This window comes from Podarcis gaigeae (genome assembly GCF_964106915.1).
Source record: "Podarcis gaigeae genome assembly, chromosome: 5".
Lineage (NCBI taxonomy): Eukaryota > Metazoa > Chordata > Lepidosauria > Squamata > Lacertidae > Podarcis > Podarcis gaigeae.
In genome coordinates this window covers 81,460,488-81,472,518 of record NC_139681.1, presented here as the reverse complement: position 1 = coordinate 81,472,518, position 12,031 = coordinate 81,460,488, and the positions used below count along the sequence as shown (strand labels likewise).

Below are 12,031 nucleotides of genomic sequence, written 5' to 3'. Positions count from 1 at the left end.
AAGTACTGTAACTGTTCAATTAGAGCTGTCATAAAAAACATCTTTAGCAACAACAAATGGCTGGATGGTTTTTCCATCCAACCTAATGAAATAATGTCATTTGATAGTAAGAGTGTTGAAAACCACACTTGTGTTTTCAATAAATGTCTCGCTGCCAAATCCCTGTTATGGAAAATGGCGGTTTGCAGACCATAGTTTGCTGGCTCTGGCCTTCTCACAGTTCCTGGTAGTGTCGTAGAATCATGGAACGGTAGAGTTGGAAGGGACCCTGAGGCTCAACTAGCTTGACCCCCTGCAATGCAGGAATATGCAGCTGACCTGTATGGGGATTGAACCTGCAACCTTGGTGTTGTCAGGACCATGCTCTAACCAACTGACCTTTTAAACCAACTACCACCCTACGAAGGGACGTGGGTGGCACTGTGGTCTCAACCACTGAGCCTCTTGGGCTTGCTGGTTGGAAGGTCGGCAGTTCGAATCCCTGTGACGGGGTGAGCTCCCGTTGCTCGGTCCCTGCTCCTACCAACCTTGCAGTTCGAAAGCACGTCAGGTGCAAGTAGATAAATAGGTACGCTTTGGCGGGAAGGTAAATGGCGTTTCCATGTGCTGCTCTGGTTCACCAGAAGCGGCTTAGTCATGCTGGCCACATGACCCAGTTCCCTCGGCCAATAAAGCGAGATGAGCGCCGCAACCCCAGAGTCGTCCGTGACTGGACCTAATGGTCAGGGGTCCCTTGACCTTTACCACCCTCAGAAGTGTATAAAGTAGCTGTCAGGGAGGGGGCTTTCTTAGTAGCAGTCCCTAAGTTGTGGAACTCCACAGATTCGAACCTAGGATCTTCATTGCACAGAGTTTGCTGCATACTGGAAACACAACCCTTTATCCCGCCCTTTGACAGCATAAAGTTTTGTTTTCTTTCCTTGTTGAAATGAAATCATAACGAAAAGGAAAAATAAAATGAAGGAATAACATTGCTCCGATATAATTTAAACAATCATTTATTTGGCCATAAATATAAATAAGTTTTTAAATACATTATATAAATTACTCATAAATTACTTATAAAGATAGCTTATTGATAAATATGGCTACGTGCTGCTTCCACTACGGGAGGCCGCAATGCTTCTGAATGGCAGTTGGTGGAATCCACAGGACAGCAGAGTGCTCATGTGCTTGAATCCTGCTTGCTGCTTTTTCCTGCAGGCATCTTGTTGGCCACTGTGAGAACAGGATGCTGGACTAGATGGGTCTCTGGCCTGATCCAACGGGCTCTTCTTAATTGGACAGCACCATAAGTGCGCAGAACGCTTGACACTATTAGCAAAAAAACCAACCCCACCCAAAAAACAACAGACCTCTGTGTCCTGAATTTCTTACTTCTAAAGAAATTAGTTTAAGGTGCAATATGACCAGATTTTTAACCCGGGAGGGGACAAAGAAAAAAAGTGGAATTCTTCGTAAGTATTTTGTTTTTCTGCAACATATTTTCCCTACAGAGACTTATGAAAGCAAGGCTGAAATCCTAGACCATTTACTTGGGAGTGAGTCCAACCAAGCTCAATGGGACTCACTTCTGAGTAGACATGTATAGGATTGCATTATAAATCCCTGACATTTTATTTAAGAAGGCACTTGGTTGCAATCTACACAGCAAGTAGCCACCTGACTGGCAAAGGAATGCATGTACCGTATTTTTCGCTCTATAACACGCACCCGACCATAACACGCACGTAGTTTTTAGAGGAGGAAAATCTGTAGGCATGCCACCCGTAGGCATTCCCTCCATAACACACACAGACATTTCCCCTTACTTTTTAGGAGGAAAAAAGTGAGTGTTATGGTGCAAAAAATACGGTAGATTCTCAGCCTGCTGCTGAATTATGAGGATTTCATTTGGGAAGGGGTTTTCCTACCAAAAAAAAATGCCAATTGATTCTGGGGCATTTCCCTACTTCCTCTAGCATATGTGATGCAGCACACTGGTTTCAGCATGCAGATCTCTTATCATGCACACATGTCGTGGTGGATTTTGCTCTCTACTTGTGGTGCATCATAAACCAGATTATGCATGACAATCTGTTATGGGTGCTGCTAATCCTGTTTCATTGCACTGTTTTGGAATAGATGAAGTGTATTTGAGCTGTTTCTATCTATGATTCTATTCTCCCCACCACCTCCCTTTAAAAAAACTAAAATATTTGAGGATCAGTATTACATTTGCATTTCTAGAGTCTTCCCATAGAGGTGGCTCAAGGTTCTGTCTATGGTCTGAGTGAGCTGCTGCAAGGTTAGAAGAATTTCGCATTCCTTCATCTCCATTTCAAATGTCTTCCTGGAAGGTTGTTGTGGTGAGGGTGGTGGCTGCTCAGTGATGTGCTGGCTGGCTTTCAAAGCCTATAAAAGATGCACAATCAAAATAAAAGATGAATGCAAGGGACACATTCACACATTAATTATTATTATTATTATTATTATTATTATTATTATTATTATTAATTCCCCACCCATCTGGCTGGGTTTCCCCAGCCACTCTGGGCGGCTTCCAACAAAACACTAAAATACAATAACCTAATGCAGTACCTAATTGTTTTAAACAGTATAAAATTTATGAAATTGAAACAGAAAAGCATGCTACCATGAGGGGGAATGGAATGGAAGAGTAAGAGTCAAAGTTATGTTAAGATCTAGAAAGCCACAGGTTCTCCATTGCTGTTTGTAACTGCTTAGAATATCAGACATGCTAATTGCAATGAATCATCAGTGTTTGTTGACATCATAATCCATCCTTCTGGATACACACACACACACGCCCATGAAAAGTAAAGATTTGAGTTTAATGCAACTATAGGTATTTTCTGTCTGATTAAATCAGTTGGTCTGACTATTACATCTTTCATGAAGTTTATGAAAGAGTTACGGAATTCAGTAAAATTACAGGATTCAAAGAAGGCAAAGCAATATTAATAATAGTTGATATATATATATCTACCTGCATCATAATGCTGACAGCATGAAAAAGATCTGAAGAATTAAAATCCTTGATTTCTGCCATATAGTGTTTCAGAATTTTATAGATGGTGTCCATGCATGCAGTCTGCAAGAAAACACAACAATAAAGATATAAGCAAAGGTTCTGGAAGATTCCTTTACACAAAACAAATAAACTTGCTGCCATCTGAGGATGGAAATTTACCTGATCAACAGCATCATTTTCTCCTGAGGGACAGAGTCCAGGCTGAAATCAAAAATGGAAGATGAGAAGCATTAATTTCACTGCAACCATAAATTTGGCTAACCCATTGCATTTGTTAGAAAGTACTTATTATAATACCTTCAGTGAACTTCCTCCCATACAGGCCTTCTGGATCTTCTCTTCATTCTTAGGATTTTCAGGAACGTTATATTCCACTGTACAATTAAATTGCTTCTATAAAAGTGAAGAGAATATCAATTGAATCAGTACAGTTACTGGGTGCAATGGGAATTGTGTTGAAGACCTTGCATCACTGCTTGGTCATGGCTACTGACAAATATCCAGAGAGCACAGAGAGCCTAGGCTTTCAAAGAAAAGGTACTTCTGTTTCCCATGCTTGTTTGCTTAGAGGTTCAGCCTGCAACATCTCCCCCACCCCCTTTGGGGGCATGATAGTTTTCACATCTGTAATATGCACTATGAAGAGTGACATATGAGCTATGCTGTACACCTTGCAAACAAGTGTGGGAACCTCTATCTGAACCTCTGAAACTGCTCACAAAGAAAATGCTGCCCTTACTTTCAAACTGAGTTGGTTCTAACAGTGTAACCCTACGTATGTCCCACTGTGAGGCGTACTAGTGATTGGGTTTAGGATTGCAGCCATTCTTTTTTCTTTCTATGGAACTTTCAGAGAAATCATTCCAACTCACTGTGCTTTCTATTAAGTATTTAGCTTAAAAATGCATGAGAGAATGTTACAATAGCACTCAAGAATATGAACCTGCTGCGGTACAGCAGGTTGACCCAGTTATTCCAGCAGTTGCCATCATCACCAGATTGGCATGGCAATGACTCATTCTGTTGCATGGTTCAGAAATCAGGGAGGGAACATAGTAGGTATTTGTTTCTGAATGTGTGAGAGAAGGCAAGGAGTCTATACTTATATCTCTGCTAACACTGCAGATTATTCATTGATCCCCACCACTGTCTCTTATTTCCGGAGTTCAGAGGTGAGTGCCAGTCCTTCAGGCAGCTAAAAACAACCCAAGGAGGACTGAGAATGTTCAGAAGGTATGGAGCACTGACTAACTGTTGGGTGCAGGAACTGTTATGGAAAGCTGGAAGACAATATGGCTGGAACTCAACATTTTGTAGCATTTTGTTGCACGTTCCACTTGTAATATTCCACGGTCTTTTCACCTATTGCACTGTTTGGTCCTTCCACCTTTTCTGAGACAGGAGATGCTCTTTCACAGGTTCAGTTCCCATAAGGAGGAAAAAACTGAAGGCATAACAGTGTTTGAGCAATAAGTATTTACAAATATTTTAAGTGCAGCGGGACAAAGAACATACAGGTCCCTAGACAGAGAGTGCTTCAAATCAGCTGCAGGATGGGTTTTGCTGCCCCCACCCTGGCAGGTAGGTGTGGTCTGTATTCTGAACTCAAGGAACAAGTCAGGATCAAGGCAAAGTAGCTCTAAGCCATGCAAAAGCCTAGAGAGATGCAATGAATTCCAGCCATGGCTGTGGCTGCAAAGGAAGAATCAGGAACGTACCTAGAGGGTCTCCTGGTTCCTCCTTTTGAATTCGGAGTTGCTATTTTACCAGTCAGGTGATAACCAACCAGGCAAGTGTGGTTTGGGCCAAACCACATTGCAAGCCAAATGGGGAAGACTGGCAGTCCTAATCAGGCCCAGGAGCTGAAGTTTCCCCACCATTGCTGCAAAGGAATAGGTGGACTATGTCCTCAGTTCTCTGCTGACAGGTGGCCTCAGTGGGCAAGAAGCACCTATCCCCAGCTATAGCTGTTTCTGGACTGGAATAGCCCTAGTCCATGTCCTGATAAAAGAGGCCAATTTACCCAAACCACAGCCACCTGTCCATCAACTGACATCACTTGTGACATAAGCTGATGGGTGGGAGTATTGGCTGAGGGGGGCTGTTCCTAGCAGGGAACAGGTGCTCAAGGGTGTCATGGACTGGCCAAGACAGGACAATGCAGATGGACAATTGACCAAGCACTTGGGAAAGGGCCCTGGCTGGATGTGGGGACCTCTGCCAGGAGTGGAGGAATCTGCAAGCAAGGATCCTGGAGAGGCCACTCCCTTGTGTCTCATCTGTTGTTGCTACAGGAGCCATGAATTCTGCCTTCCTCTCCATCCCTGACTCCCATGCCAAGCTTGTCAGAGCCACTCTCTGATATGCTCACCTTGGCACGTCCGATATTGGGAGTAGCTCTGCCCAGAGGCTGTTGTTTCTTTTTTTAAAAAATTATTTTTATTAACAGGCCAATCACATCACATTATCCAAATCACATTAGTTCCAAATTATACAGCCAAATTTTAAATTTTGTTGGGGGTACCCATACATCAAGCTCCACACGAGTCCAAAACTCCAAACGAGTCCAAACATCACTTATATTACTGCTTTAATTAGACAGTTCTATCCAGTTCAATCTAGATAGTCTCTTCTTGTTATCGTATATTCCTTTCTTTGCGATCTCTGATAATTTTCACAAGCAGATTGAAAACAGGCATCCTCTGTGTGGGTTTTGTACTCTTCAAAGATCATATCACTCAGGGACAGGCTCTGTTCAACGCTTCCATAAAAAATTAATCTTCGATCTGTCCTTTACTTTTCTCAGGCTTGCCAAATAAATCAAATGAATCAGGAGGCTCTGTCAGGTCAAGCTTGCGTTCCAACATTCCTTCTCTTTCGAACGATCCTGATTCTCCTCCCCCTGTCCTTTCTCCGGCAAGCCTGTCTTGGCGAGACGCCATTTTTTAACTGTGTCATAAATTTTTTCCTCTTTCTCACCGTTCACCAATCCTCCTGTTATAATCCATCCCACACAGTTCTTGAATTCCTGCTTGTGATTAATAAAAATGCAACAATCTTATTTCTATCTGGGGTGAAGGTTTCTATCTGGGGTGAAGGGTTATTAATATCACAGTGTGCAAAGAAAAAAAAAGTTTTTTCCTCCACCCCCCCTTCATTCCAAACATACAGTCTCCTAGTAGTGATTCATCAGAAGATTTACTTATCCATCCGTCACTCCCAGTCACAGAGATCCATAAATAAGCAGTCTTATCCTCGAACATTACTTGATGTATGTGCTTCAGCTTCATTCCAATCATTTGTTTCCAATTATAATTCCGAGCTGAAGCTAACCAGCACGTGCTAATTGGAATCGGCATCAGGAAGATCTGACTTCACCGAGGGCTCGTGCCAAGTGTTCGGCACCCCCATCTCTCGGATCAGGGGGTGCATTGTGAACACCGCTGGCAAGGCAGCACCCCCCGTCTCCTGGGGGGGAGGAAGACTGCATACTTCCCATAGCAGCCCCTTAATTACCTCGTATGGGTCAGAGAGATGTTATTGTCGGCCATCTTCCAACGCGCCACCTGGTGCCCCCCCCCCAGAGGCTGTTGTTTCACCTGTTCCAGCCACCTCTCAGGAGGCAAACACCTCCCCTGTCACGTAGGCCCAGGAGGAATCAAAAGAGAAGGAAACAGAGTATAGGGAGAGATTGCAGAAACGCTTTCAGCCTTAAGGTGAGCTCACTCCATTCCTATAAAGTGGTGCCTCGGGTTAAGAACTTAATTTATTCTGGAGGTCCGTTCTTAACCTGAAACTGTTCTTAACCTGAGGTACCACTTTAGCTAATGGGGCCTCCTGCTGCTGCCGTGCCGCCGGAGCACGATTTCTGTTTTCATCCTGATGCAAAGTTCTTAACCTGAGGTACTATTTCTGAGTTAGTGGAGTCTGTAACCTGAAGCTTTTGTAACCTGAAGCGTCTGTAACCTGAAGAGTCTGTAACCCGAGGTACCACTGTATACAGGATAGACAAGGTGTGTGACAGCATCGGATCAACATCCAGAGCTGTAGCTGTATTTAGGACTAACCATGCATATTGCCTGAAGTGCCGTAAGACAGAAATTTGCATATGCACTAGAGTGATATAGGGATTAAAGCAGGCTTCCTCAACCTCAGCCCTCCAGATGTTTTGAGACTACAACTCCCATCATCCCTGACCACTGGTCCTGCTAGCTAGGTATCATGGGAGTCGTAGGCCAAAAACATCTGGAGGGCCGAGGTTGAGGAAGCCTGGATGAAAGCCTTTATAAAGAACTCTCCATGAAGCCTTCAGCAACTAGGAGCCAGGAAAGCAGCCAAAGCAGCAGGATTAAACCCTTGCTTGGCAGATGTCATGCTGTTCAGTTCGGCTGCATCCTGCTCAATTCAGCTGCATGCACCTGTACCGTGTTGGGGACGAAGCACAGACAGCCAAAAGCAAGCCAAGACAAGTACTATTGACTGAGCAAGGGAGAAGTCTCTTTGGCAATCACCTGCAAAAAGCAGGTTTCTCCCTTCTTTTGGCAGATTGGCTGTAAGAGAGATGTCTCTCAGATCACACACAATGTCTGTAAAATATAATGGGTCTTGCCAGCCTGAAGTGGAGGGGGGAGGGGGGGAGGTGGCAGAAAGAAAGCAGTCTGTAAAAAGTTTTGCAATGTCAGTGCCAGGGAGCATATGAGGGCTAATTCATATGCACACATATTATCACTTGCAAACTGCTTTCTGCAGCTCCACTGAAACTGTCCTCAGCCCAACCAAAACCACTGGCACTCTCCTCATCTTTCTTGACTCCCTGCTACTTGTAACACCTTGAGCTCTTAGCTGTTCTCTTTCTCCCAAATCACTCATTCAACATTTCTGTAGGAAATACTTTCTCGGCTTTCCCCCTCTTTTACGAGTTAAAACTTTTTAACTTTTTCAGCAGGGGGCCAGTCCACTGTCCCTTAGACCTTGTGGGGGGCCGGACTATTTTTTTGGGGGGGGGGGAATGAACGAATTCCTATGCCCCACAAATAACCCAAAGATGCATTTTAAATCAAAGAACACATTCTACTCATGTAAAAACACGATGATTCCTGAACTGTCCTCGGGCCGGATTTAGAAGGTGATTGGGCTGGATCCGGCCCCTGGGACTTAGTTTGCCTACCTATGAGTTAAACTCTATAACGCTCTTTATGTACTCATTGTACAAGATCACTTCTAGTCTGTCTGCATTTTGCAGGAAGGACTCAGGCACCTGCCAGAAATTTAGGTTTGTGCAATTGAAATGGATCAAAATGCTTGTGTCCCCCTGCTGCAATACATCCAACTTTAAAACAAATGAACAGTGAAACACGCTGAAAATTAATTAATTAATAGGAACACGTATAACCACTGTGTAAGGAAACCAAGGAAATTCACTGTCGTATAACCTCCCCACAAACAAATCAGAACAAGTGCTCATTATAGACTGCACACAGTTTAATCTCTGTGTACGCTTTCGGCAAGCAAATCAGGATGAATGCCAATGCCAATGCTAATAATGTTATGTTCTTCTAAGAAATAATGCTATACCTGGAGCTGATGCAGCGCCGTATCAGCTGCGTCCATCAGATGCGAGGAAAGAACCAGGCAATCGCTTAAATTGGCTGCCAGGCCTTTGGTGGCTTGTCCTTTGGTGTGAAGATGATAAGCCAATGAGCTGGGCAGGCTTAGGCAGATAAAAGCTACCAGGAACCAGCAACCTGGAACAAAGTCAAGAGCCACATATAGGAAATGGAGGTCACAAAGATCCCTCTGACTTGGCAAATTACTTCCAACCCTTTTTTCAGTTTCCTGTGCAACATCTTTCTGTCTATATCAGAAGCATAAAATAAAGAGAGAGAGAGAAAATAGTCCCAAACTCTCCCCTGCCCCCTGTCACCATATACAGATACTGCAGTAGCATTACAAAATTTGTGCATTCATTGATAAAGTCCCAAACTTACTTAATATATAAAGACCATGTTTAGCTATTGCAGCAGGCGATATTGCAAATATATCAATAAAATCAATAAAAAATAAATTATTGATTAAAAATCAATAAAAATTCTGAGCATGCTATATTATACTGTGGCTTGCATACAAAACAGGATTATAAGACCGCAGTACATAAAGTCATTAAAAACACTAGGATATCTTGGAAGAATCACACCATTGTTCTTTTTAGAAGTTTAAAGCAAAACTTGGACCAATGTTCATAGTCCTTGTTTTGTCATCCTATTCAGGAATGCTGAAGCAGGGAGGATCACAAGGTTTTCTTTGGGGGGGGGGGAGGAGCGTAGGTGAGTAATCTGCAGATCATTTGTAATGGGCTGGGTTGTAATAACTCCTGCCTTCAAAAAGAAACAAAATCCTAAAGGTGCTAATCCCATCTCTTCCCCTAAGGGTGTGTTCTGAATGCACCAGGCAGCAGTATTTCACAACAAAGTACAGCATACACAAACATTTTGGATAACCTGATGTGAAGACAAATTCCAAATTCAGCACTGGAAACAGCCTAATGAAAGTGCTAGTGACGTGCTGTTTTTACTGGAATTATCTGTATGTTTTTAATAGTTATTTTCTATTTATTTTTTTGTAAATTCTATTAATGTGTAATTGTTTTTTAAATGACTCCCCCTATGGTTTTAGCACTTCCTATTGTCTCCCAAGACAGACATATGCCAACAAAAACAATTTTTATCTTAAGCCATATAAAAACTAATAATAATAAATTGCACAATTTTAAATCCACACATACACCAACATATTCTACCCCAAAAATCCAACTAAACAAGGTGACTTGGCAGTAGTTAATCTCAAACACACTGCTGTACCAGAGAATAATAAACATCACTTTAAACAATGCTCCTTTTTGCAAATCAGCACAGCTCTGCAGGATATAACCCTTACTTCAAGTGTCACAACTGACCTCTGGAAGCACCACGGGGCATGCTGGCTCCTCCCCAGTGGGGAGACGTCAGTGACTCAGTCTTGGCAAGACAGAGGGATGAAGGGAAGAGGAAAAATAGGCCTTAATTTATGCCCAAGGCTCTTGATGTTTACAGAGCCAAGGCTTGCCCTTGGAGCATAGAGAGTTAAGAATAGACAAGGATGCCCCAAAGGAGAAGTCGGGGATTGGCTTTCCAGAGCCTTTACCATTTAATCCCCGCTATCTCTTCCCATGGGGATGCGGGTGGCGCTGTGGGTTAAACAACAGAGCCTAGGACTTGCTGATCAGAAGGTCGACTGTTTGAATCCCCGCGACAGGGTGAGCTCCCGTTGCTCGGTCCCTGCTCCTGCCCACCTAGCAGTTCGAAAGCACGTCAAAGTGCAAGTAGATAAATAGGTGAAGGGAAGGTAAACGGTGTTTCCGTGCACTGCTCTGGTTCACCAGAAGCGGCTTAGTCCTGCTGGCCACATGAACTGGAAGCTGAACACCGGCTCCCTCGGCCAATAAAGCAAGATGAGCACCGCAACCCCAGAGCCGTCTGTGACTGGACCTAACGGTCAGGGGTTCCTTTACCTTATCTCTTCCCATAAGACAAGGCTTGCTGGATCAGACCAGGGTGCCCCATCTATCCCAGCATCCTCTTCTCACAGTGGCCAACCGGATGTCCACAGGAAGCCCACAAAGAGGATCTGAGCGCAAAGGCGTTCCCCTTGCAGCTGGAATTCAGAAGACAGTGGAGCAGCGTTTCCAAAACTTGGGTCTCCAGCTGTTTTGGGACTACAGTTCCCATCATTCCTGACCACTGGTTTTGCTCGGGATGGGAGTTCTAGTCCAAAAGCAGCCGGAGAGCCAAGTTTGCTTGCTTTTTGGAAACACTGCATTGGACGCTGAGTACACCTGCTGCGATGTTTGAAATTGAGCGCTGGGCGTAAGAGAGAAACTTTTATCCGGCTCTTTGAAAGAGGGAGATAACACCGAAGAGCTTAAACTTCAGACAACTCCTCTCGGTAGCTAAGCAACTTCCTCGCTCCTCTTCTGGCTCAGCACCAGACCCCCGACTCGTCGCGCTCTAGCCCCGCCGCGATTTGCATATCGGACGTGATTGGCTGAAACGGGGTCCGCTAAAGACCACTCACCTGGAGAAGCGGGTCCGGCGCTGCTGCTCTTGCGCATCTTGGCTGCTCTTTCCAAACTGCTGGCTGGAGGTGTTGCTTCGAAAGGGGCGCCAATCGTCTTGCTGCCGTCTCCGCTGCCTGCGGCAGCCTTTATAAGCCAGCGCGTTGGAAATGGATTTTCCCCTTTTTCTCTTTCTCCCTCAGCTTCGGCTGACTCATCGGTAGAACTTCACCTTCATTCATTTTTCTGGGTGGGAATTTTGCGCGGCTTTCCGCGCCACCCGCTGCGTAGGCTTTTCTTCCAAACAATCCCGAAGGTGCGAAAAGAAATAAATAAATTTCGTTTGTTATCAGTTCCAAGTATCGCTGGAATTGATTGAGAGATGGAAGGAGAGAGCTTCCCGCAGCAAGTCGAATATGCTGCCATGCCCAAAGGCAATATTTGACGACAGGGCGTTTCGCAGAGCTGTTTCTTTGGGACTCATGGCATGTTCGATGCGACTTGGGCTGTGTGTATACGCTATGTAACTTTACTGTGGCCAGATTTCTTTTAGGAGGAAAATAATAATAATAATAATAATAATAATAATAATAATAATAATAATAATGTCTTTATTGTCATTGTACAACCTGTATACAATGAAATTAACCGAGCCTCCCTCCCTCCCACAAACACTCAGTCTCATTGCACTCTGTGTGCTTGTCGCACAACAGACACCAATCCCGAAAGTCACATTGAAAATGTGTTTTCAATGGGCTTTAAAAACCTAAGTGTGCAAAGGATTGCAGCCTGATAGTGTGAGCCTATGCAGATCACAAAATCATAGAATTGGAGAGCTGGGAGGGACCCGGAGGTCAATCCAACCCTCTTCAAAGCAGAATAAATATATACTCAGAAGGAAGCCTCAA

At 44.0% G+C, this 12,031-nt stretch overlaps 1 protein-coding gene across 1 annotated transcript; it reads right to left on the bottom strand.

Moving 5' to 3' along the window:
* Window positions 1-2,017: 2,017 nt before the first annotated feature.
* Window positions 2,018-11,180, bottom strand: IL12A (interleukin 12A; the record flags this gene model as incomplete). Its single annotated transcript, XM_083738599.1, has 6 exons — window positions 2,018-2,394; window positions 2,990-3,094; window positions 3,194-3,235; window positions 3,332-3,427; window positions 8,609-8,778; window positions 11,144-11,180. The coding sequence occupies 6 exons, from the start codon at window positions 11,178-11,180 to the stop codon at window positions 2,212-2,214; spliced, it is 633 nt and encodes a 210-aa protein (XP_083594725.1). The 3' UTR covers window positions 2,018-2,211.
* Window positions 11,181-12,031: the final 851 nt, after the last annotated feature.